Here is a 25,772-nt window from a genome sequence, read left to right on the forward strand (position 1 = left end):
GGGGGGGGGGGGGGGGAGGAGGCAGGAGGATTGCTTGAGCTCAGGATTTCAAGGCCAGCCTGAGTAACACAGTGAGACACTATTTCATAAAGCAAAACCAAACAAAACCCATAAAAAAATAAAAACAAAACAAAAAACCCAGGGGAGTTATTCAGGCATTTCTACTTCCAAAAATGTAACTAAAGAGGCATATTTTCCAAAGTTACAAACAGAAAAGGATTAAAAAACCCTTAAGTGCTTGGCTTTATCACCTTATGCTAAGAGACTGCTGCTAACCTTTCAAGGTAATTTTAAACATTAAATGCCTAACATCATTATATAGTTCCAGTTCTTTCACTTACCCTAAAAAATTACTTAATTTTTATGCCTGTAATTCACTTTCCTTAAAAAACATTACCACTACTTACCTTAATTATTGTTCTTATCCATTTTAAGTAATTCATATTCAATTTTTTATTGCAAGGTTCATTACACCTTTAACAGACATTTAAAATGGGCCAAATTCTCCCCTAAGACTCTGAAAAACACCACTGAATAATAATAATGATCTATGCATACACTTCTGGTTAAACTAAACATGTTATAGCATACATGGATAATGCTGACTGAGGCACACTTAATAAAATAAACTAGAACAGCTATGATATTCTAATCACTTGAATCGTAAGTACTTGTTCTTGACTAAACTAAAAATGAATCCTCCATTAACTGTAATGTAATTCTGATTCAAAAGATACCACTGCTATAAAACACTTCACTAATATCTAGGACAAGTTATTTTTAACCAGGGATGTGCATAAGAATTACTAATGGAGATTTTTCACAAACTATACAAGTGCTCTTCTGCTTCTAGTCATGATGGAATGGTTTCAGGCTGACCAACACTTCCACTAAGAACAAAGAATAGTTCAATAAAAAATTTTTGCGTTTTTTTAAAGCCTGAAATTATTAGAGAACTGCTCAGACAACAAGGACCCCAAGGGATAAAATCACAAAGAAAGGGAAGTGCACAGGGAGGTGAGCCAGCACTCTGCGGCTGCTTGCCTTCAGCATTTGACTATTCCAGGAGCAGGGTAAGAGGGGATTAAAGAGCCCAGGAAGGACTGTACAGAGCTGCTATTATTAGGGAGAAAAACTGCTGAGATTTTAGCTGTCTCAGGGGGTTGAAGAGGCCAGAATCCTAGGAGGAACAACAGAACAGTGGAGTACTGAGTTCAACATCCTTCCAGTTTTCCCCTTAGACATCTGCAAAGTTCTTAAGTTATGTGGGGTAGAAGTCTGAGAAGAGCAGAAAGCCTACAAGAACACAGCAGTGATTAGCAGCCTTACCAAGGTGAGAAAACAAGATTGGTGATCAGGTTACTAAAGAGAGGAAGAACTCTAGTAGAGGAACTCTAATTCGAGGGAACTCCAGGCTCTCAACTGGGAACCTTTAAGGAGTTACATCCCAGGGGCAGGGATGAACTAGAAGACTGAGTCTTACCAAAACAGCCTGGCATCATGTCAATCCCTGACTGAAATGAAGAGATCAGCCTCACTCTGCCTACTAAAGGGGACCAGAATATGCCACCCTAAATTATGCCAATAATTATTTTGAACAGAAGGTAATCGATAACAGTCGACACAGGAAAAGCTATAAAAACAGAACATACATTTCCTTTTTGTAAAATAAAGTGTTCTCTCACTTACCAGGAAGAGGAGGGTAACTCTTATTACCTATGGTGATTTGAATCTGTAAAACAAACCTTAACTAAACAACCTTGATTTATCACAAAACAAAATTGTGAGATACAGTTAAAATTATGCTTAGATGAAAACTTAAACCTTAAATGCTTTATCAGAAAGGAAGAAAGACTGAGAGATCTAAATATCTACAAAGAAATTACAAAAGAATGGCAAAACAAATAAAAAGAAAATACTAAAGGGAAATAATAGAGTGTAAATTAATAAAACAAGGCAAATGTACAAAAGAGAAAAAAAAAACCCTAAAGGTTAGTTCTTTGAAAAGACAAAACAAAAACAAAACATAGATCTCTAAGAGAGACAAATGAGAAAAATAGAAAAATTTAAATTTAAGAAGGACTTCAAAAACTACAGATCTTGAAGTTATTAAATGGAAAATAAGACAAATATTAGGACCAATTTAAATCAGTATAACTGGAAATTTAAAAGAAATTAGCAAATTCCTAAGAAGAACCATAGGTTATTAAAAAGAAAACAAGAAACAAAAAATTTTGAAAAGTCCTATATCTATTAAAAGATTAGGTCAAACTTTACAGAAACTTGGATAGACTTAAGCATCTATAATACTAAGTGATTTATCACAGAAACAAAGAACTGAGTATCATATGCTTTCACTCATAAGCAGACCATGAATAATTATTGTAATACTATAAGAAAAAGATTGGCAATAATGGGAATCTGCCAGGGGAGTAGGGGTGGGGGGAAGCACATCTCATCAACAAGGGTAGTTGCATAATGAACATTTGTATACCTAACTTTGAATTGAACCCCACATCTTTAAAATAAAAAATTTTTAAAAGAAAAATAAAATAAAGACTATTAGTAAAAAACAAACAAAAAACCAAAACCTTAGGCCAGGTGTGGTGGTTCATGCTTGTAATCCCAGCATTTTGGGAGGCCAAGGCGGGAGGACTGCTTGAGGCTGGGAGTTCAAGACCAGCCTAGGCAGCACAGCAAGACCTCTTCTCTAAAAAAATACAATAAAAGAATTAGCTGTACATGGTGGCACATGCCTGTAGTTCTAGCTACTTGAGAGGAATAGGTGGAAGGATTCCCTGAGTCCCAAAGATCAAGGTTGCAGTGAGCTATAACTGTGCCACCGCACTCCAGCCTGGGCAACACAGTAACAGAGTGAGACCCCTGACTCAAAAATAAACAAAAAGAAAAAAAAATTTAACTGGTATAAAAATGTTCCCAGAAAGAAATCTCCAGGCCCAAATGGCTATACTGGAAAATACTTCCAAATATTTATAATAGCAATAACACCTATCTTACATAAATTTTTCCAGAAAACAATATATTTTCCAATTTAAAGAGTTCTCTTTTATGTTTTGTTTTTTTTTTTTGAGTTGGAGTCTCACTCTGTCGCCCAGACTGGAGTACAGTGGCCGCTCCCAGCCACCCAGCCTTGACCTGCTGGGCTCCGGCGATCCTTCCGCTCAGCCTTCCAAGTAGCTGGAACTACAGGCGTGTACTACCACGTCCGGCTAATATTTGAATTATAGAGATGAGGTCTTGCCAAGTTGCCCAGGCGGGTCTCAAACCCGTGGGCTCAGGCAATGCACTCACCTCAGCCTCCCAAAGCGCTGGGATTACAGGCTGAGCCACCGAGCCCAGCTTATTTATTCTTATATATTTAAGTTTCAGTCACCTTCAAAGTACTCTCTGTTTGACACAATATACCTATCAAAGATGCTTCTTCCACTGCTCAAAACTGTTTTTGAACTCATCCATTTTGATGCCTTTTAGTGCTTCTGCCGTTTCTTCCACACCAGCAAAATGTTTTCCTTTAAAGGACTTTTTTTCAAATGGGGAAACAAAAAAAGCCGATTGGGGTGAGACTGGATGAGGTGGGAGAACAGAGCACGGAATCATGATGTTTTTGGTAAAAAATTACTGAACACACAGCGCAGCGTGGGCAGGTGCGCTCCTAAATCACTAATCATGAAATGGACAAATGCGTTGAAAGAATCTCCAAAAAAAATTCAGTGAACCCGAATACAGCCTCTCACAACAACGCCAGCTGATACAATGAAGTCAATGGGTTCCTAGAACACTTATCTAGCTGGAGAAGACTATACTATAAGGGACTGATTCTCCAAAAAAAAATTAGATTTTTTTTGGTCCCCTTCATACAAGAAAACTACCATCTAATCTCACAAATAAGGTACACAAAATAAATGAAGCAATAAAGAAAAATAATAATATATCACAACCAAGTTTGGTTTACTTCCTTAATGCAAGGTTAATATAATGTGAAATAAATCAACTTACATAAATAACCTTACTAGCAGGCAAAAGGAGAAAAAAACCCACATGATCATGTCATGCAGTACTTTTCCTGAATTCATGAAAATTAAACACCCACTCATGATTTAAAACAAATAAAAATCAATCTGGGATCAGTGGCATGTGCCCATAGTCCCAGCTACTCAGGACACTGAGATAGGAGGATCGCTGGAGCTCAGGAGTTTGAGGTCAGCCTAACCAACACTGTGAGAATCTTGTCTCTTAAACACCACCATTAACTGCACCTTACAGCAAAAGGAAATTTCTTTAATCTGACAGAGTTTCTACAAACAACAAATGAAAAGACCAAAGTAAAACATCATACTTTACGGTGAGATATTAAAAGCTTTCCCCTGAGATAAGAAACGAGACAAAGACTCCTGCTTTATTCACCACTTGTATTCATCATTGTACTGAAGGTCCTAGGCAGTACAATAAGGAAAGAAAATGAAATGAAATAATAACTAAAATTGCCACCATTCACAGATGTCAGATGATATAAGTATGTACACAGAAACCCAAAAGAATCTACAAAACTATTAGAATTAATAAATGCATATATTTCTACATTAAGGAATTAAGAAATGCATATATTTCTACATAACAGCAAATACAAAGTAAATTTTTGAAAAATGATATCATTTCCCATAACATCAAAACATAAAACAACAACAAGAAAACCCCACAAACACCTAGGAATAAATCTAACAAAAGATGAATGGGAAGCCTCTATACTGAAAACTATAAATCATTATTGGGAGAAATTCTTCAAAAAATTAAATAAATGAAGCAATACATCAAATTCATGGGCTAGAAGACTCAATTCTTCCCCAAATCTCAATAAAAAACATGAATTTTTGTGTATGTGTGTGTGTGTGTGTGCATGTGTGTGTAAGCTGATGTGCTGAATCTAAATTCATATGAAATACAAAGGATCAAGAATGGTCCAGGCAAGAATAAAAGCTAGAAGGTTTAACAACCAGATAGTAAGACTCAAAACTACTACAATTAAGGAAGCACAGTACTAACACACAGGTAAGAAAAGCACTGGAACAAAAGACAGACACACATACAAAAGTCTTGATTTATGACAAAGGTGCTTCTGAAATGCAACAAAAGGAAGGATGATTTCTTCAATAAACAGTGCTTGGCTATATAACTATATGGGTGGGGGCTATCAAGACATACTATACACAAAAACCAATTCTAGATGGATTGGGAATTTAGATGTGAAAAGCAAGCTTTTAGAAGAAAACATGGGAAAATATCTTTGTGACCATGGAATATTGAAGATTGTTGAAACAATACAGAAAGTGCTAACTATAAAAGAAAAACTGATAAAAGAGAACACATTAAAATTATAAATTTGGGGCTCATAAAGAGATACAATATTAAGGGAGAAAAAAAGACAAGCCATAGAGTAGAAAAAAATCTTTAATATACATATTCGACTCAGGATATGCATGTAGACTATATAAAAAAAACTCATCTAAATCAAGAAAAGGGCAGATAACCCAACAGGTAACTGGGAAAATTGTGACAAGCATTCATGGAGAAGTATTTCCAAATGGCCAATAAACATATGAAAAGGGATTCAACTTCATTATTGCTAAAAAAAAAAAGTACAAGCTAAAACCATAATGAGAAACTACTATACCCCAACTAGAATAGACAAAATTTTAGAAGACTGATAAAAACCAAGTGTTGGTGAGGATGTGGAACAACTAACTGTCTCTCTCACATATTATTAATGGAACGTGAATTGGTTCAACTGTTTTGGAAAAGAGTTTGGCAGAATCTATTTAGTCTGAACACATCTATATCCAGATAGACCAGACAGATACAAGATGGATCTATATTTTTAAAAAATCAGTGTTTTCCTACTTAAAACATTCACCGCCTGTTTAAAAATGTAAAAATTTACTATAGCATCAAACACATGAGCTTAATTTAAAAATGATTAACAAGACAACTATGATAGTTTCACTTGGAACATGAAATAGTATTTGGATGAGGATAAATTATATTCCTAGACAGGATATTCTATATTGCAAAGGTATTAGTTCTTCGCAAATTAATCTACAAATACAATGTCTTTCTAGTCAAAATCTCAGTGAAGTTTTTGGTAATTTACAAACTGATTTTAGTTCATCTTTCTAAAAAAGGCCTAAGAACTAGCAAGAACATTTTAGAAAAGAATAATGAAAGGATATTTATTCTGTAAGTTCTGTAAGATGTCAAAATAGAATATTAAGCTGTAAATAATTATTACAGCTGTGGCACTGGCATGGAAATGGACACAAAGATCAACAGAGGAGGGAAACTCAGATGTGAATACACATAGGATTCCTTCACAGGCTTCTCAAACTCAACCCTGACTAAACTGAAAGCTTCACCTTCCCTCTTCACAAATTCTCGTGTTCAAAATTCCCCATCTCCCAGCAAGTGACACATCATCCACTCAGAAACCAAGTCAGAAACCAGGGAATTATTCTTTTACTTCTCCTTCAAACCCAACATTCAATTAGTCACCAAATTTAATATCTCTCAAACCCACTTGGCCGATTCTATAGATTTTACCTAAAAATATTCCCAAAGTTCTTCAATCCACTGTTAGCACCCCAGTTCAAGTTACCACCAATTCTTGTCTGTGCATTGTATTAGCATCTAATTAAGTTCCCCACACTCACTTTTGCCCCCTCCAATTTGTTCTCCAAATTACAAACAGCATGATCTTTTAAAATCACAAATGTCATAATGTAAGTACCACTTAAAAGTCTTCAAAGCCTTCCCACATTCTTAAGATAAAACTCAAATCCTGAATTTGGTCTATAAAATAGCTCATTAATGGGTAAGTAGACTTCAGACAGCTTCAGTATTAGAATCTATTCTTTATCATAAAAGTAATATGGGGGTAAAACTCAAGTCATTTTTGGACAACCCCTTCAGGTCCCCTCCCACTTTTCTGTCCTCTTAATAAATCCTGCTTTCTGAAGGAAAAAAAAAACCAACAAAAAATTCAGTCATTTTTAATATGCCTTGTTAATAGAGTAACTATAAAATGCTCTTAGACCTATACATTTTTACCCCATGTTCAAGGATATTCAAGTGTTTTGGTTTTCCTCTGTTTGCCCTGATAATACTTCTCCCTACTCCAGAATTTTTTTCTAGTGTTGGTTTTGAAACACTTGCATGGACCCTCCCTCGTGTCCCACATAAAGGTATCTTCCTCAGAGAATCCATCTCTGAACTATGGGAAAAGGTCAGCTTTATTATTCTCTCTCAAAGCAACCAAACCCTTCTTAGTTTTCAATATAATTTTAATTAACTATTTATGTGAGGTTTTCCCACTATGGTAAGTTTGATGAGGATAAGCATTACATCTGTTTTTATTCACCATTACATTCTCAAAGCCTAGAACTATGCCCAGTACATCAGTGCTTCATAAATGTGAACAAAGTAAATATGAATTGCAATTACTGTATAGTACTAAAACAAACTGATGCCTTCAGAAGCAACCAGTGAAGCTCAGTAAAAGGCCACCCAGTCATCGTGATTCAATTGCCATAGCTACCCTTTCCCTTTTGGGATTGGGATGGGGAGGAAGACTTCTCAAATTGTTAGGTGGTATATACAATATGCTGTCTGATACTAATGTCAAAGGTACATTTGTTAAACCAATCAGCTTACTGTTAACTCATTAGGTCAAAACCTAAGGAAAGTACCAAGAGAAAGCATAGATTTTTTTCCCCCATTATACTCTGAAGAGAAAGTGTTGATTAAGTTAAAATGATTTCCCTCCCAGATTACTTTCATATTCAAAGATATATTCTAGTATAGTTAAAGGTGGTGTCTGAAGTCTGACTGTCCTTTAATAAAATATTATTCTATTCAGGAATAGAAATATACAGATTTATGTTCTCTATTATTTTAAGGCTTTACATCTGTTAATGGAAAACAAGAAAGTTCTTCTAGTCTTTCAGTACTTACAAGTGAAGGAACTGTGAATATCTGAACCGAGAGGTCTGCGACTGAAAACTCTCTGTCGTGGTCATCTGTCACATAATCACTCTGCAAACGCTCATAGTTCTATTAAGAAGGCAAAAAAAGGCAAGGAGTGCCAGCTATCAGTTACAAAGAAAAGGCAAGCACTACTCACCAGAGTAGGTGCGGTGAAGAACTGGACAGACAGAGCAGTCACCGACACTGCTCGCTCGTGATCATCCTCCATAAAATCTCTCTGCAACTGCTGGTAATTCTAAACAACAAGGGGGAGATTCACCTCTAATCCACATTGACCAAATGCTTAAGGATTATAATGAAAAGTCAGTGCTGGAGGAAGTCAATAAGATAACACTGCTATGAAAACACTAACTAGAATAATCTTAAAATTAAATTCTGGATAAATATTGATTCACTGTGGAATCCTGTATAAATATTAAATACTGATTCTTCTGGAGCACAATGGCAGTTTACTACCCCAAACAGGGAGTAACAGTTACTAAAATCCTGAGGTGCCATTGCACACTGGGGGCACTATCCCAGCAACATTACACTGTTTTGATAAAAAAAAAGATTTTGTTACTTCTGGATGCACATCAGAATCATCTAAGTCTTGCAAAATACACGTTTGGGTCCCCGTTCTTGGTGAATCTGCTTCAGTAGGTTTGAGAATGGAACACAACACATGTATTTTGAAAGAGCTCTCCAAGTGATTCTTATATGCTTTCTTGGTTAAGAACCCCTAATTCAGGTGAATACAAAATAAAGTGGTTAGTTTAATCATATGCTGCTGAAAGGGAAAAGAACTTAATTCAACAACATCAACAACCTGGAGTTCATGATTCTTAAATCATAGCCTTATATATATGTCATTTCAACTAAGATTATTGTTTCCTTATATGAACTTTAACAGGAACAATCAAAATGGCATAGGTGTAAATTCTTCATTTATCATTTCGTAAACAATGTGTAGACGGATACTTGTGTTTTCATGGGAAGTGAGGAAAAGGAAATCTCACTGATAAAATTTTATTCTACTGATAAAAGATAAAAAGATTATTTATGAAGTTTCTTAGAATTTAAAATTAACACATTCATATATCACTATTAGATGTTAATTTTTTGAAGCCCAGAAATAGCCATGGGCATAGTTACCCCATATTTAACCTGTTTCTGTTCAACTTCAAAATTGAAAAAAACCACTTACTTTTGCAAATCGAACAGCAAACAGTTTCTTGTATTTCAAATCCATAAGCAGACTACTCATGAACAACTGATGATATACACTCCTAGCACCTTTTAGAAAAAGATCAGGGTATAAGGAAACACCAAATAAGACAAAAATTACATTTCCAAAGTTTTTATGTGATCAATAGTTGTTTTTGTGTTTTTTGCTTTTTTTAAGAAATGGGATCTCGCTATGTTGCTCAGACTGGACTTTAACTCCTGGGCTCAAGCAGGAGTTCCCAAGCAGCTGGAACTATAAGCACATACCACCACGACTAGTTTGTTTTTAAGTCTTAAGAGCAAACAGCACGTTTTGCTCAGCACAAAATATTTACAATCTACTTATTTATAAAATCAGGTTTTCTAAATATAATATTCTAAAAAAAAAAATAATGGCTACTTAATCTGAATCATGGACCAAAAAGACCCCGTATTTTTCAAAGACTAATTTTCATTTTCAATGCTTAAAAGCATATTTATTATCTTCCCAAATGAAAATAAATCTTTTATATCCCAATTACTTATGTAGGTTCCTCTATACCTTAAAAGTAGTTAAGAGATTCACCTTTCCATAATTTGGAATCACTAAGCATCAATCTGTCCACTAGAGAAGAGTTTTCACCATCTGGCCCTTCTTGCAAACCAACTTGACATAAAATCCGGCGAAGGCCATCTTTAAACAGAAGGGAAAGTCGTCATGAGATAGCAACTTCATATATTACAATAAAGTGACATTTTGGTAGATATTCAAATGGACCTATAAAGTTATATATGTTTTGCTAAGGGTCAAATTTATTCAGAAAAAGTAAACATATTAACCACTTTATTAATATTTTCACAAAAACAAGATAAATTCCAAATCTCACATTACACGCCAACTGTTACTCTGGAATGTGAAAATACGTTTATCATAAAGACAATAACCTCTTATGCTTTAATTAATTTACAGAGAAAAACACCCAGAAACCATTGAATATTGCTCTCTAAGCACTTATGCCAATTAAAGCAGATTATAGTAAAATTGTTACACATTACATGGTAATTGAAGGTTGGTATGATATGAAATTGTGCTAGCACTTAAAAGAAGGGACGCATGACCTCTGCACTATAATATATACCAGCACATTTTATTAATGCCAAACAAAATACTCTTCAGTCATTAAACAAAAAAACACTATGGACCTGACATTTGAGAAGTCTTAGAAGACAAATTCCTACATCTTCTAAATGCTGAACTTTAGAAAAGTTTTTCAAATATTAACATAAGCATTAAAATAATCAAAACTTTAACACCTTTTTATTCCATACTTTATCATTTAAATCACTGTTTTCAATCTTCTTGAAACATGCAAAATCATCAGTAAAAATGGAGTAACTTTTAAATTTAATTATAAAAGCTGCCACATATAAACCATTTAAAATGCTAAAGAGAAAACTTCATATAAGTATTAAATGTAAGCATTTTAATTAATGATGATAAATGTCTCAAAGAATATTTTGATTACTTCCACAATATTGTTTACTAATACTGCAGCACAATACTTGGCATGCAGGCGTACAATGAAAAGTACAACAAATAAAGAATAAGGGGCTAAGAAAAACAAGTGGAAAGGCAAACAAACATGTTCTCCTAAACTTCCACACCTCTTATTTTCAACTGTCAGTTCAGTGCAGTATTGCTCTAACAGTCTTTTTTGTTGTTGTTAAGTGAGAAAGCAAGATTTACTGACAGGACAGAAAAGCTCCCACAGTGGGAGGGGACCCGAAGGGGTTGCCCCTTCAACAGCCTTTCAATACAAATCTTTCAGAAATCTTTACAATAAACAGCAGAATGTCATTTATTCATAGTCTTGCTGGAAGAGCAGTAAGACAGATAGCTTAGATCTATCCTTATTTGGCCCCTCAGTGTTACATATCAGACTTGTATTTTTGGCTTTGGGTACAAGGATTCTTAATTCTGTTACCATTACATTAAAAAAAAATTATTTTGGCCATTGCCTTACTAGACTCTGGTGTGGCCATGTGTTCTTTGAGCTATAGCTGTTGCCATGTTTCCTGTCTTTGGCCTCTACCCTGCCCTTGGGAAGGTGAATCTCACCTCCCACCCCATTTACTTTTAAAATAAACTATATTTTCCAATCTAAAAAAAAAATTATTTTAATTTCCAGACTGTGGAAAAATTTTTAATGCAAACCAGTAATATCCAATTTGCAAATTTTCAGAGCTGCAAATAGTTGGTAACCAAAAACTGCAGAAGTCAAAAGATATCAACAATTTATCATTTAAATTGCCAAACTTAGGTTTTGACAGTACCATCTTTCCAACTTACTCAGTGGAAATGAAAGAGTTCCACAGGATGATCTATTAAAGTTTTTGAAATCAAGTGTGTGAGATTTATATTGCATTAGTATACTGAGGTCCTTTACAAGTTCTTTAGCCCACTGTTTCCTGCATTTACTTGAACAGAGAATCTTTTGTGCATATAAAACAATTTTTTATAGGACACAATTAGTGTAAACAGGTTTTTCTGTGCATAAAGATATTCTGAGATGGTATTTTAAAACATGAAATTAAAGCAAGAAATTATTCCATTTGATATTTCTTCCAAAACAGTTTCATAAGGATATATGGATTCATTTTTTAACAGACAATTAGCACAAACTTTTACAGACCTACCTGAATATCCAATAATACTTCCCAGCCAAGACAAAACTTTCAAACCAAAATTCTGATGTGCGACAATAGATGAATGCATAACTTGAACTTTGAGTGGCTTTGTCTGTCTAATGGTATTTCTCTTAAAAAGAAATGGCAGGATTAAAAAACTAACTTAAAAAGTTATTCGATGGGCAGAAAAAAGTTAACATTTTAATTTAATATAATCACACCACCATCATCATCATAATCATCATCATCACATCATCACCACCACTGGAGAGTTTTCAATGCACATTAAGAAAAACACTCTGTTTGTCTTAATGGTTCAGGTTCTAATTTTCTTTCTTCTTCCTTTTTTTTTTTTTTTTTTGAGTCAGGGTCTCACTCTGTCATCCAGGCTGGAGTGCAGTGGCCAGGGTCTCACTCTGTCATCCAGGCTGGAGTGCAGTGGCCAGGGTCTCACTCTGTCATCCAGGCTGGAGTGCAGTGGCATGCTCACAGCTCTCTGCAGCCTCAGCCTCCTGAGTAGCTGATGACAGGCATGTGCCAACATGCCCAGCTTATTTTTTTAATTTATTTTTGTAGAGACAAGGTCTCGCTATGTTGCCCGGGCTGGCAGATCCTAATTTTCTAGAAGGAATCTTAGGATTCATACAAAAACACAAGAAGATCCAGCCAGTTTATGAGTAACCTGAATCTTTAGTCCTATATTTGCAAACCTGTTCTACCAATAAGTGACTTAAATGCATAAACTGATGTCTTTAAACTATTTTATTAAAATAATTATGCACTTATTTAAATAGCTGCTTCTTTGCATAGGTGTGATCACATTATCAATGCTTTCTTTTTAAAAAAATGGTAGAAAACATAAAATTTATCATATAACCATTTTTAAATGTACAGTTCAGTACTGTTAAGTACATTCACATTGTTGTATATATATTTCTTTTTTTTTTTTTTTTGAGTTGGAGTCTCACTCTGTCGCCTAGACTGGGGTGCAGTGGCCGCTCCCGGCCACCACAGCCTCGACCTCCTGGGCTCTGGCGATCCTTCCGCCTCAGCCTTCCGAGAAGCCGGAATTACAGGCATGCGCTACCATGCCCGGCTGATTTTTTGATTTATTGTAGAGATGAGGTCTCTCTGCCCAGGCGGGTCTCGAACCCGCGGGCTCAGGCAATCCACTCACCTCAGCCTCCCAAAGGCGCGGGATTACAGGCTGAGCCACCGAGCCCAGCTTCACATTGCTGTAAAACCAACCTCTAGAACTCTTTATCTTACAAAAATGAAATTCTATACAGTACCCATTAAACAAGTTCCTGCTATTACTTTCCTCAGCATCTACCAACCTCCATTCTATTTTTCTGTTTCTATGAATATGACTACACTAGGTATCTCATGTAAGTGGAATTATACAGTATTTTTTTGTTACTTGCTTATTTCACTCAGCCTAACGTCCTCCTCAAGGTTCGTTCATGTTGTAATGTGTATCAGAATTTTTCTTCCATTCTATGTATATACCACATTTTGTTTCTCTATCCTTCAACAGACACTTGGTTTGCTTCTGTTTTTTCACCATTTTGTGAATAATGGTGCTTAAACAGGAGTGTACAAACTATCTCTTTAGACCAGGCTCAGTGGCTCAGCCTGTAATCCCAGCACTTTGGAAGGTCAAGGTGAGTGGACTGCCTGAGCCTGCAGGCTCATGATCAGCACAGGCAACTTGGCGAGACCTCGGTCTACAATAAATCAAAAATGAGCTGGGCGAGGTAGTGAGTGCCTGTGGTACTTGTAAGGCAAAGACGGAAAGATCCCTGGAGCCCAGCAGGTCGACACTGGAGTAGCTGTGAGCGTGCTACTGCACTCCAGCCTGGGTGACAGAGTGAGACTCTTACTCAAAAAAAAATAAAAATAAAAAAAATCTCTTTAGGACCCTGACTTCAATTTTTTGGCATATACATCCAGAAGCAAAATTCCTGGATCATATATGGTAATTATATTTTTAATGTTTTGAGGAATCATATTGTTTTCCACAGTGGTTACACCTTTTACCTTCCCACCGGTAGTGCACAAAGGTTTCAATTTCTCCATATCTTTGCCACCCCCAACCCCATTTTATTAGAGAAGATGACAGGGTCTTGTTGCCCAGGCTGGAGTGCAGCGAGTATTCACAGGCATGGTCATTGTGCTACAGCCTTGAACTCCTGAGCTCATGCAATCCTCCTTCCTCACTCTTTTGAGTAGCTGGGATTACAGACATATGCCACTATGCCCGGCTTCAATATTTTATGACAGTAGCCATCCCAGTGTGAGGTGGTATCTCACTGTGGTTCTGATCTACATTTTACTAACGATTAGTGATGTTGACCATGTTTTCATGTGCTTATTGGCCGTTTGTATATCTTCTTTGAAGAAATATCTATTCAAGTCAATCAATATTTTTTTTGAAACGTGTTTTTACCACTTCCTTTCAGTTTTTGTTTAGATCCTCTTTTCACTCCCTGCTTCATCCATTTCCATAATTTACATTAACACAGCAAGTATATATATTTTTGTGTTATATTTAATATATATCATAAGTACACATTTATAAAGAGTTTTATTTTGTTAGTTTGATTTGCAAAAATGAGATACTGTAAATACTCTTGTGCATCCTAGCATCCTAGCTTTAACTGATTTTTTTGTAATCAACCACGTAATATTCTTGGTGTGGACTTATTAAAACATCCTTCAGAAGGGCATTCATATTCACATTGTATTCACTCTTTTGTGACTACAAAAAAAAAGGCAATACTATACTGTGCTCCATCTTGTACACACCCCTACTGGTGCTTGTATTTCTATGGCACAACTTCCCAGGAGAGGTAAAGCTTTAATAGATGCTACTAGACTGTTTCCCACAAATGCTGTAGCAATTTATTATTACATGTGTATTTCTATTCTTTACATTTCTGCAAAGAAGATTTTTAATCATGCTAATTTCATGTGTATTGGCTACTAACAGTTTATGTTATGATTTGTCTTTTCATATCCTTTGTCCATTATTATTTTTCTTGCTTGTTCCCTACCTGATAATAAAAGTACAGTTCTGATACATTATTAAATTGAATATGCTCTGGTACTCAAGAAAACTTAAATAATCAATACAATAAAGTAAGATATTTAGAAATCAAGAAAATGCAAATTTAACTGATAAAATACCATTTTATACACATGAAACTGGCAAAAAAATTTTTAAAAATTGACAGTATATAGTTTTAACAAAGAGGTGGAGAAATGGGAATTTTCACACACTGCTGATAGGACTGTTTATTGGTATCACAGTTTTAGAAGTAAACTAGGAAAAATCTAGTGAAGTTGAAATGCTTATACCCTAAAAATTCTGAAATTCCATTCCTTGGTATATATTCTAGAGAAACTTTTGCATCTACGCAACAAAGAAACAATAGAATATCCATAGCAGAAGTATCTGTCACAGCAAAAAATTGAAACATTCTAACTGTCTATCAACAGGAGAATGGATAAATTGTGATATAATTATTATGGAATATTTTGCAATGTTAAAAAATGAATGAACAGGTATCAACATAGATAAATCTAAATAACACTGAAATCAAAAGGCAAGTTCAGTATAATACATTCAGTATGAATCTTGTTACATAACATTTAAAGGTCTCCAAATCAATACCTATAACCTTGACAGAGACTTAATATATGAAATACAAAGACATGCATAGGAATAAATTAAGTAAATTAATGGAAGTAGCTATCTCTAGGGAAGGAGAAAGGAAAATGAGATTAAAAAAAGAGATAATACAGGGACCTTCATTCTATTTTATGTATTTAAAATAAATATGAAGAAAATAAGGCATAATGTGGATGCAGGTGTTCACTGTGTTATCTCTACTTCAGTATATTAAAATACCTTAAAATACATAAGATTATTTTTAAAAAATAACATTTACATAAAATGTGGTTACATGGAGCAAAAATAACAAATTCTAAGTTTTAAAAATAAATGTGGAGAATCTCATTGTTAGAAAAATAATACAATAAATGTTATTAGAATATGGAGTATATCTTGTCATAAGATACTAAGAAACAACTTTCCTTGAATTCTACATAGTGCTAAAGGCCAATTAATTCCTAAAAGTAATGTAAAACCCTATTAACTAATAACAAAGAAAAAGCAAAAAACCTTCTAAGACTGCTCTGATGGAGAAATAGGAAGATAGAAAAGCTGTATCTTATCTAAATACTCATCTTCTTTATCAATCTCACATGGCTTTTTCTTTTTTTTTTTTTAACTGAAGTCTCACTCTGTAGCCCAGGCAGGAGTACAGTGACATGCTAATGGCCCCACAGCCTCAACCTGCTGAGCTCAGGCGATCCTTCTACCTCAAGTAGCCTTTCAAGTAGCTGGAACTACCAACATGAGCCACCATGCCCAGTTAATTTTTTTATTTATTGTAGAGACAAGGACTTGCCATGTTGCCCAGGCTGGTCTCGAACCCGTGGGCTCAGGCAATCCTCTCGCCTCTGCCACCCAAAATGCTGGGATTACAGGCATGAGCCACTGCTCCTGACAACACAGCTTGAAAAAAACTAGATAAAGCAATGATGTAATTAATGCTCAAGAAACATTACCTTTAAACATAAGTTTTGGTTGACACTGGCTTTACTTCACGAAAGCAGAAAAATGCATTCATAAATGCTGAAATCTGAAGCTAGTTTTAAACTAATAAAACATAATAATATAGGCACGTTTTAAAACTACTTACCACAATTACTGATTTTGCTTGCTCACAATACTGGAAGTCTCCATATCGAACAGACCTACGTCCCTGTAAATAAAGGTATTTGAAATTAATCTATAAAATATTACATTCAATATTCATAACTTTTAAACCAGTAAACAAACATGTTTGAGTATTTAACAACTCTGATCAATTTTCTCTTCTTTTTTTTTGAGTTGGTGTCTCACTCTGTTGCCCAGGTTGGAGTGCAGTGCCACAATCACAGTTCGCTGCAGCCTCCACATTCTGGCTCAGGAGATCCTTCTGCCTCAGCATCCCAAGTAGTTGGGATTACAGGGTGGTCTCGAACTCCTGGTCTCAAGCAATCCTCTCGCCTTGGCCTTCCAAAGAGCTGGGATTACAGGCATGAGCCGCTGCACCTGGCCTGATCAATTTTTAGCCCTTTGCACTTAGAGACATCTTGCAGACCGCCTATCAGCAACTCAACCTCATTTTTTTACAAAATGATGAAAAACGAATCACTTCATATTAAATAATATAGTGTTGGAACCAATTATTTTATTGTAATGATATTTGGCTTATAATGAAATTTGATACTGAGGAACATATTTATGACAAAAAAATTAAAATTTTATATCTCATAGTTTTCTAACGTGTGGTAACATATGAAACAGTCACCAACATGCACTGTAGACTTACTGACACATGTTGTGCAGAAGAAATTTGTTTGATGTCTTCCACTTGGTGTTTTTCTATTTGGGCAGAAAATGCATTCTCATTTTCTTCCTCTCACATTAATAATATGTAACTTATTGTCCAGTCTGTTGTTCCAAGGCAATGTAAAAGGATATACTCATGATTCCTGAAAATCACTTCTCAACTGTCAAACTTGACAAATTTCAAACAGGACACAGGTTTTTCATTGTTTTTGAAAGGAAAACTTCAAGGAAAAATTTGCACTTGCGTAAGTTTGTCCTGTTTAATCACCAGCAATCTCCTTATGTCCCTTGAGAAGACATCTCAGTGCAAAGGGCTAATATTTACAACATTCATCCTACGCATCAATTAAAAGTAAATTAAAATTTTCCTTCAAAGCTGTTCTAACTTTTTCAAGCCAATAATAAGTATATTTCCTTGACTAACACAACATTTATTCTTCTAGGCATCTATAATTCCTATTTTCATAACTGAATATTTTTAATAATTAGGTAGAATGAAGGCAGCCATATCTATATTTCCTCTTAAACTTTCTATCTGGTAATACCTTACAGTTATATGCAATATACATTTGGGTCAATATTCAAGCAAAAAATTTTTAAAGCATAGGTATATGTATATATACACATACCTTTAATTCAGTTTTCCTGGGTAACTTACCTGTAGTAAAAATTCAATTTATTGTCAATATAATAAAATCACTTACATCTCGATCTACTGTAGTTGCAAAACCAATGGCTTCTTTTTGCGTACAGTTAACAGCTTTCTGGAGAGTATAAATAACTTGTTCATAGGTGTGAACCTCATCATTAAACAGCATACAATAGTAGGTGTCACTCTTCTCTCTGTGGCATAAAACATTAATGATATATTGGATTACTGATTTGCACATTATCTTACTCCAGGTTGATTTACTAAGATGATACTTTGTGCTATGGAATGTGCTAGGTACTGGGCACATATCTATAAGGAAGTCATCTGCAGTCCCTGTGTGTCTGATGGGGAAAATACACATTGAACATAAAACTCCATGTAAACTGGTTTTTATCAAGAACAGCAGCATGCCAAAGCAGGGTATAGGTCTGGGAGTTCAGAGAAGAACTCCTGATGAAATATTCTGAGGCCCCCCGCCCCCCAAATCAAAATTAGCTGCAATTCCCCTCTACCCCTCATAGTTGACTATCTGGCAACATTGTTGTTGTGACTGGGGCTTGGGGTGTTGCTGGCATCTAGTGGGTAGAAACCAGGGATGCTACTAGATACCTTGCAATCCACCAGACAGTCCCCATAACAAAGAATTAATCTGGCCCCAAATGCCAACAGTGCTGAGACTGAGAAACCCTGGGCTGGAAGAAGGTGGAAGCAAAGGTGCAGAGGTGGGAGCTGGAGCATAAGAAAGAGGGGAAGATTACCATGAGATTAGATTGGTCTGGAGAGAGGCAGACATCTTGAACACCTTATAATGAACTTTGATTTTTGCCATTCTAAGGGCAGTCAGGATTTGAGATAGGAAATATGATCAGAATTGCCTTAAGGTTCACTTTGGCTACAGTGTAAAGAATGAATTACAAGGAGCAAATTAGAAAGTCATGCTGCCCAAGGATGAAATTAAGGTAATATGGACAAGGATAATAAAAATGAGCAGAATAATTTGGTAGAGGGAGAACTAGCTGAAGTTGTATCTAAATAGATATCGGTGATATAGGTTTCTGGGTTTACTGAAACTAAGATGGGAAACATTACAAGAGAAGCAAGTTAAATTATTTTCCCTATCATGCTGGTGGTTCTGAACCTACAACAGAAAAAAATAAGAATAAAACTATTATTTCTCTAAAATTTAAGGGTCTAATCTTAAATTTTAGATCAATGATTCCCAAATTAAAGTACATGAATATAAAGTCATGAAGTAATGTCATTTTTAACATTTCCAAAAAAGTATAATTCCCTCATTTGATTAAAAAAACAGCTGGGTGTGGTGGGTCACACCTGTAATCCCAGCACTTTGGGAGGCTGAGGCACAAGGAATGCTTAGGTCTAGGAATCCGAGAGCAGCCTGGGCAACATAGCAAGACCTCGTCTCTACAAATAATCTTAAAAATCAGCCAGGTATGATGGTACATGCCTACAGTCCCAGCTACTCGGGAGGCTAAGGAGGGAGGATTGCTTGAGTCAAGGAGTTCGAGGCTGTTGTAAGATATGATCATGCCACTGCCCTTCAGTCTAGGTTACAAAGTGATACCCCCAACTCAAAACAAAAAACAAACGAAACAACACAAAAATACTTAACCCACAACTTCAATGATCTGAAACACTATTGAGAAAGCAAAAACAAAAAAAAACCCATCAATGTCCCTCAGATTCTTATTCTAGCTTGTATTCATCCTTAACTATGAATACAATTCCAACAAGCTTGGTCTTCATTTCAAGTAAAAGAGAAAGCTGTTTGAGGCAAGGAAAAGTAAGCCCTAGCCTTAGTATGGCTATGGAAAAATCCAGCTGTCTGATCATAAGTTTGTGATCTCCATCATTTAAATAAAAATGGTAGATGTACACTACAAAGGGACAAAGTGTGAAATAAACTTTATAAAAAGTTAAAAATAGTTAAAACCAAATTTAAGCATTTACTGAAACTAGAAAACTCTTATACAAAAAAGTTCACCCCTAATAATACATGATAAACAAAATTAAAAGTAGAGTTAATCTATCAGTTTTATCATACAAAGTAGAGTCTCCAGCCTTTTTAGCATCAGGGACTGGTTTTGCGGAAGACAATTTTTCCACAGACCAGGGTTGGGGAAAGGGGAGAGGGGATGGTTTCAGGATGATTCAAGTGCATAACATTTATTGTGTACTTTATTTCTATTATTATTACACTATAGTATATACTGAAATAATTATAAAACTCATCAGTTTTTAAAAAAGGCATTGACGGAAGTGATAAATAAAATAATGGGCGGGCCTCAAGCAGATAAATGTAAGTGTTGGATTCTTAAAGTCTGCCACCAGATATAGCTGTACAATAGAAGTACATCAACTCACTTGCCACTCACTTGACAGGGTTTTGATATAAGTCTGCAAGCAACTGATTTATTATGGTCTCTGTGCAGTCAAACCTCACTGATAATGTGAACCTGTATTTGCAGCCACGCCCCAGCAGTACCTTCACTGCCTCAGCTCCATCTCAGATCATCAGGCATTAGAGTCTTATAAGAAGGAAGCAACCTAGATCCATCACATGTGCAGTTCAGAGTAGGATTCACTCCTATAAGAATCCAACGCCATTGCTGATCTGACAGAAGGCGTGGTAATGTGAGCAATGGGTAGCAGTTATAAATACAGACGAAGCTTTGCTTGGTCACCTGCTGTTTACTTCCTGCTATGTGGCCTGGTTCCTAACAGACCATGGACCAGTAGTGGTCTATGGCCTGGGGACTGGGAACCCTTGAAGTAGAGGAAACTGCTTATTCCTGAAACCAGTTGTAGGACTAAGACACAGGTTAAATACGGCTACAAATCAACTAACCAACAATCAACCAAACATGGAGAAACGGCTACAAATCAACTAACCAACAATCAACCAAACATGGAGAAACTTCCACCAATTAAGTGGATCACACATAAAACTATAAAATCACGGTTATTGTTCTGCTAAAAATGGATTTTTTTTTTAAGAAAAAAGATTATGCCCTATCCTAACTGTATTAAAGCTAAAATTTAGCAGTTCCTCAAACACAAAGACTATATAGGTTGTACTTACGCCACCTCTAAATCTGCTGGCAATTCACTTTCTTTTTCCCATGTTAATAGCTCTACTGCATACCGAAACATAATAGCAAAAATGTTGTAAGTTCTTGCTACCACATCTTCTGATAAATGAACAAGAGGATCCTGAAAGAAAGAACAACAAAAAAAGGCAACTGTGTTAAATCACATTAATCTTCTTTCTCATTCTGCCATTTGTCAAAATACTATAGTAAAAAGCTGACTAGTCTTCCAGAGTCAGCTTCCCATCAATGAATTGGATCCTATACTTTATGACCTACTAAATAAAATTTTCTAAAATATTTAGTTCAGAATAATCCCAATTACTGAGTCAAAATATTCAATGTCCCTCCAATGCCTTATTAACAAATCTAAAACATTTTAGAATGGCATTCCAGGATCCCTAAAACCTATTATTAAACCATCTTTATAGTTTCATATCCTAACCCACATTTCTAGAACAAAAGAATATGATCTTTTGAATGGACAAGCAATGGACAAGCAATCTTTAGCTTTATAGATACAAAGAAGAGTTTGATTTTTGACAGTTTTAAAGGTGAGAACTCATCAAGGTCAGAAAACTGCCCCTTGATGTTGTAAGACTACTCACTTGTCCACTTTCTCTCAGAAGGGTAAGATGAACTTTGTATATCAGACTTAGTGAAAAAGTCACTAATTTTCTAGTTTAATGCAAAAAAAGTATTACTTTAGACATACACAACATTTATCATGGTATCTTTCAGTCAAGGATGACAAAATGTTTTACGCATCTTTAATATTAATGTTTTAAGCTTAAACTCTTTGTTTAGCTTAATGGCTAAATAGCATTCATTACTCACATTAAAAAAGCAAGATATGGCAACATCATGGAATGGGAATCAGCACATTCTTACAAGTATCTATACATATATTTGATATATATGTAAATATACATACACAAAATACATTGACACAGATCATTTCTGTATAACACCACCAAAGATAAACTTAGTGGAATTGATATTGAACAACTGGAATCATATGGAATTACAAAAAGAAAGGAGAAAAAAAGGACAAAGATTCATACATGAAATGGGATCTAGGCTTGAAGAAGTTTACTTTCCTCATTTGCACATTTTTATACCACTTTTACCTATAATTCTTCTCATATAGTGTGCTTTATATTTCCCACCAAGTTTTTGTTTTGCTTTGTTTGGGTTTTGGTTTTTTTTAACTAGCAAGGTTTATTACTACTTGTTATGAAGGCATTAGAAGTAATTGACATGGTGAAACTACCTGTGCACAGAAGGAATCGGAATTGGTCCCTTCTGGGGATTCAAAAAAGAGTAGGCATTCTGAGGTGAGTGGATTGCCTGAGCCCGTGGGTTCGAAACCCGCCTGGGCAGCGAGACCTCATCTCTACAATAAATAAAAAAAAATCAGCCGGGAGTGGTAGCGCATGCCTTGTAATTCCGGCTACTTGGAAGGCTGAGGCAGAAGGATCGCCGGAGCCCAGGAGGTCGAGGTTGCGGTGGCCAGGAACGGCCACTGTACTACAGTCTCAGCGACAGAGTAAGACTCCACTCAAAAAAAAAAAAAAAGAAAGAAAGAAAGAGTAGGCATTAATTATGACATGAACCTCACACTACACCAACATAGAAAGTAGAGTTAAAACTCAGCTTTCTTGGTGATACTACCTCACCATATAGTCATTTCATTTCTTACAATTATATCTCGTAAGACAAAACATTTTGGGATTGAAGAATTTGATAAATAGGTTTTATAAAAATTGAATGGTCCTGGGATAAAAACAACTACCAATCCCTGAGAATCCTAGCCAGTAGTGTCCAAACTCTATTCTACAAATTCCAGGGCCTGTTTGAACAAACAAGTCTTAAAACTACATAATTAATTATATTTTGTAAATGGTAAAGAAAAATACACTTTAAAAAAATGTATCATATTACTTATAATTACCAACTGGTAATTTTTTTGCTATACTAACCCAGTTTGGGGTTGATCGAAGGATACAGATTCTTCTGCCATCTTTGTATATACATCTTAACTTCTTAAAAAAAGATGTTGCTGATTATAAAGAATTATTTCTGCAGTGAAGAGATGCTAGCCTTGAATAAGTCTGCTAATGTGTATGATGGTAAATTAAATGCCAGGAAAGACTAAGATTTGATCATAATCCACTTATGATCAAAGTGCTATTATCACAGCATAAATCAGTTGGAACAAGTAAATAAATGACATCTTATCCCACATTGTGTTATCTATTACTATTAATTTTAGTTCTTTGATTTTAGTTATGTAACAGCATGTTCACTTGTTGGTGAGTCAACTTTGATTTTACTCTTCTTTCAAGCTAGAAGAATGCAAAGCACGCTGTTAGTATCACTGGTTATCTTAGCGGGCAATGGGAATTATTGAGAATTTCTTTTATATGATATATCCCTGTAATGTTTAAATTTGTAAATATATACGCATGTATTACAATGAAGAGTTTAACTGCAGTCATATGCAAATAAGGTATGAATGAGGATTTTCTCCATACTGTCCAAATAAAAATACAGAAATAAGATAGAAGCTAAACAGTTATCAAAAAAAAGCTCACTTCATGAATTGCCTTTGTAACAAGGAAATAGTATATGTTCCAACTTGTGAAAAAATAAATCTATTAATAATACCATTTTAATCTTTTATTATTGGGATTTTGTAGTAAAATTTCATTTAAAAAATTCTAGCTGGGCGTGGTAGCTCACACCTGTAATCTATTACCTTAGTCCAGGTGTTCAAGATCAGCCTAGGCAACTTGGCAAGACCTTGTCTTTACAATGAATCAAAAAATTAGCAGGGTGTGGTGGCGCATGCCTGTGGTTCCAGCTACTTGGAAGGCTGAGACGGAAGGATCACCTGAGGCCAGCAGGTCGAGGCTGTAGTGGCCGTGAGCATGCACTGCACTCCAGCCTGAGCAACAAAGTGAGACACCTACTCAAAAAATAAATAGAAAGAAAAAAGAAAAAATTCTACTACTAGAAATGTTAATGAAAACCAATTTAAGGTACCGTTAATTGTTTCATTACTGGAGTCTGTGTTACTTAGGTTTAAACCCCAATTCCAGCACTTACTATGTAAGACCCTTTGGGCAAGCTTCTCAATCGTTTTAAAACTAAAGTTTCTACAGAATATTGGTTACAGCAAATCTATCATATGAGGCTGTTGAAGAATTAAGTGAGTCACACCAAGTACTTAGCATAATATCTAGCTATTAATAATTACTAATCTGAATTCAAATTAGATGGGAGCAGAATTTGTCAGTGAAAATTTCAGGTTATAAAAATCATTAGCGCCGGGCTCGGTGGCTCAGCCTGTAATCCTGCACCTTTGGGAGGCTGAGGTGAGTGGACTGCCTGAGCCCGCGGGTTCGAGACCTGCCTGGGCAACTTGGTGAAACCTCATCTCTACAATAAATCAAAAATCAGTCGGGCGTGGTAGCATACGCGTTATTCTGGCTACTCGGAAGGCTGAGGCGGAAGGATTGCCGGAGCCCAGCAGGTCGAGGCTGCGGTGGCTGGGAGTGGCCACTGCATTCCAGTCTGGGCGACGGAGTGAGACTCCGACTCAAAAAAAATCATCGGTGAGGTTGTTTGTTCAGTTAACACTTGCTTAACTAAATTAATTTAATTAAATCTCATTTCAAAAAGAATTTACAGCAACTTAAGAACATATCTAAGTCCAAGCTACTCAGGAGGCTGAGATGGAAGGACTGTTTGAGCTCAAAGACCAGCCTGGGCAACACAGTGAGACCCTCATCTCCAAAAATAAAATAAAAAAAGGAATACATCTATTCGAGTGGTATTAAAAAAAAAAGTGTAGAAAGCAGTGAAAGAAAAATAAAGGTAGGAAAATAAACTGCAGTCAAGATAACAGCTATTTATAAATACAGATAGGTTCTGTTTCCAAACATTTGGCTTTTTCCAGAAGCCAAAAGGAAACATGATCAGTTCTGAGATTCACAACAGGAAAAACATAATATTTCCTAATGCAGAGACCCATGAGATATTTCTTAAGGAGTCCTATGAAGACCAACAAAGAAGACAGCAACCAGTATGTGGTGGTTCTCAAAAATAAGTATAATCCTACCACCCTCCTCACTTATCTCCCATGCCCAAGGGGTCATTTGGAAGCCTGGTTGGGCATTTTTTTGTCATAGTGGTGGGAGATGCTACTGCCATTTAGTGAGTGGGAACCAAGTATGATAAACACAATGCTTCTGACAGCTCATACCGCTTTGGAGGCTATAGGGTCTCTGTTGTTACTACTTAATTTTGCTGTTGTAGTGGAAAAGCACCTACAGACAATACATAAAAAATTAAAAGCCGGGCTTGGTGGCTCAGCCTGTAATCCTGCGCCTTTGGGAGGTTGAGGTGAGTGCATTGCCTGAGCCCACGGGTTCAAGACCCGCCTGGGCAACTTGGTGAGACCTCATCTTTACAATAAATAAAAATGAGCCGGGTGTGGTAGTGCGTGACTGTAGTTCCAGCTACTGGGAAGGCTGAGGTGGAAGGATCACCGGAGCCCAGCAGGTCGAGGCTGCGGTGGCCGGGAGCGGCCACTGCACTCCAGTCTGAGCAG

At 35.9% G+C, this 25,772-nt stretch overlaps 1 protein-coding gene across 2 annotated transcripts in view; it reads right to left on the reverse strand.

Annotated features, from left to right (window-relative positions):
• Nucleotides 1-25,772, reverse strand: part of UBR2 (ubiquitin protein ligase E3 component n-recognin 2) — a 112,028-nt gene that overhangs the window by 57,588 nt on the left and 28,668 nt on the right. Inside the window, exons 4-10 of one of the 2 annotated variants that reach the window (XM_008062570.2) lie at nucleotides 21,148-21,278; nucleotides 18,097-18,235; nucleotides 16,698-16,760; nucleotides 11,938-12,058; nucleotides 9,827-9,934; nucleotides 9,242-9,330; nucleotides 8,023-8,121 (exon numbers count right to left, since the gene is read on the reverse strand). In XM_008062570.2, coding sequence (XP_008060761.1) covers nucleotides 8,023-8,121; nucleotides 9,242-9,330; nucleotides 9,827-9,934; nucleotides 11,938-12,058; nucleotides 16,698-16,760; nucleotides 18,097-18,235; nucleotides 21,148-21,278 — 750 coding nt within the window. Of the gene's footprint in view, nucleotides 1-8,022; nucleotides 8,122-8,191; nucleotides 8,291-9,241; nucleotides 9,331-9,826; nucleotides 9,935-11,937; nucleotides 12,059-16,697; nucleotides 16,761-18,096; nucleotides 18,236-21,147; nucleotides 21,279-25,772 lie in introns of both variants that reach the window. The other variant, XM_021714749.1, reaches the window with a different exon arrangement.

This window comes from Carlito syrichta, unplaced genomic scaffold (assembly GCF_000164805.1).
Source record: "Carlito syrichta isolate Samal-C Ts95f unplaced genomic scaffold, Tarsius_syrichta-2.0.1 Scaffold305755, whole genome shotgun sequence".
In the NCBI taxonomy this organism is placed as follows: domain Eukaryota; kingdom Metazoa; phylum Chordata; class Mammalia; order Primates; family Tarsiidae; genus Carlito; species Carlito syrichta.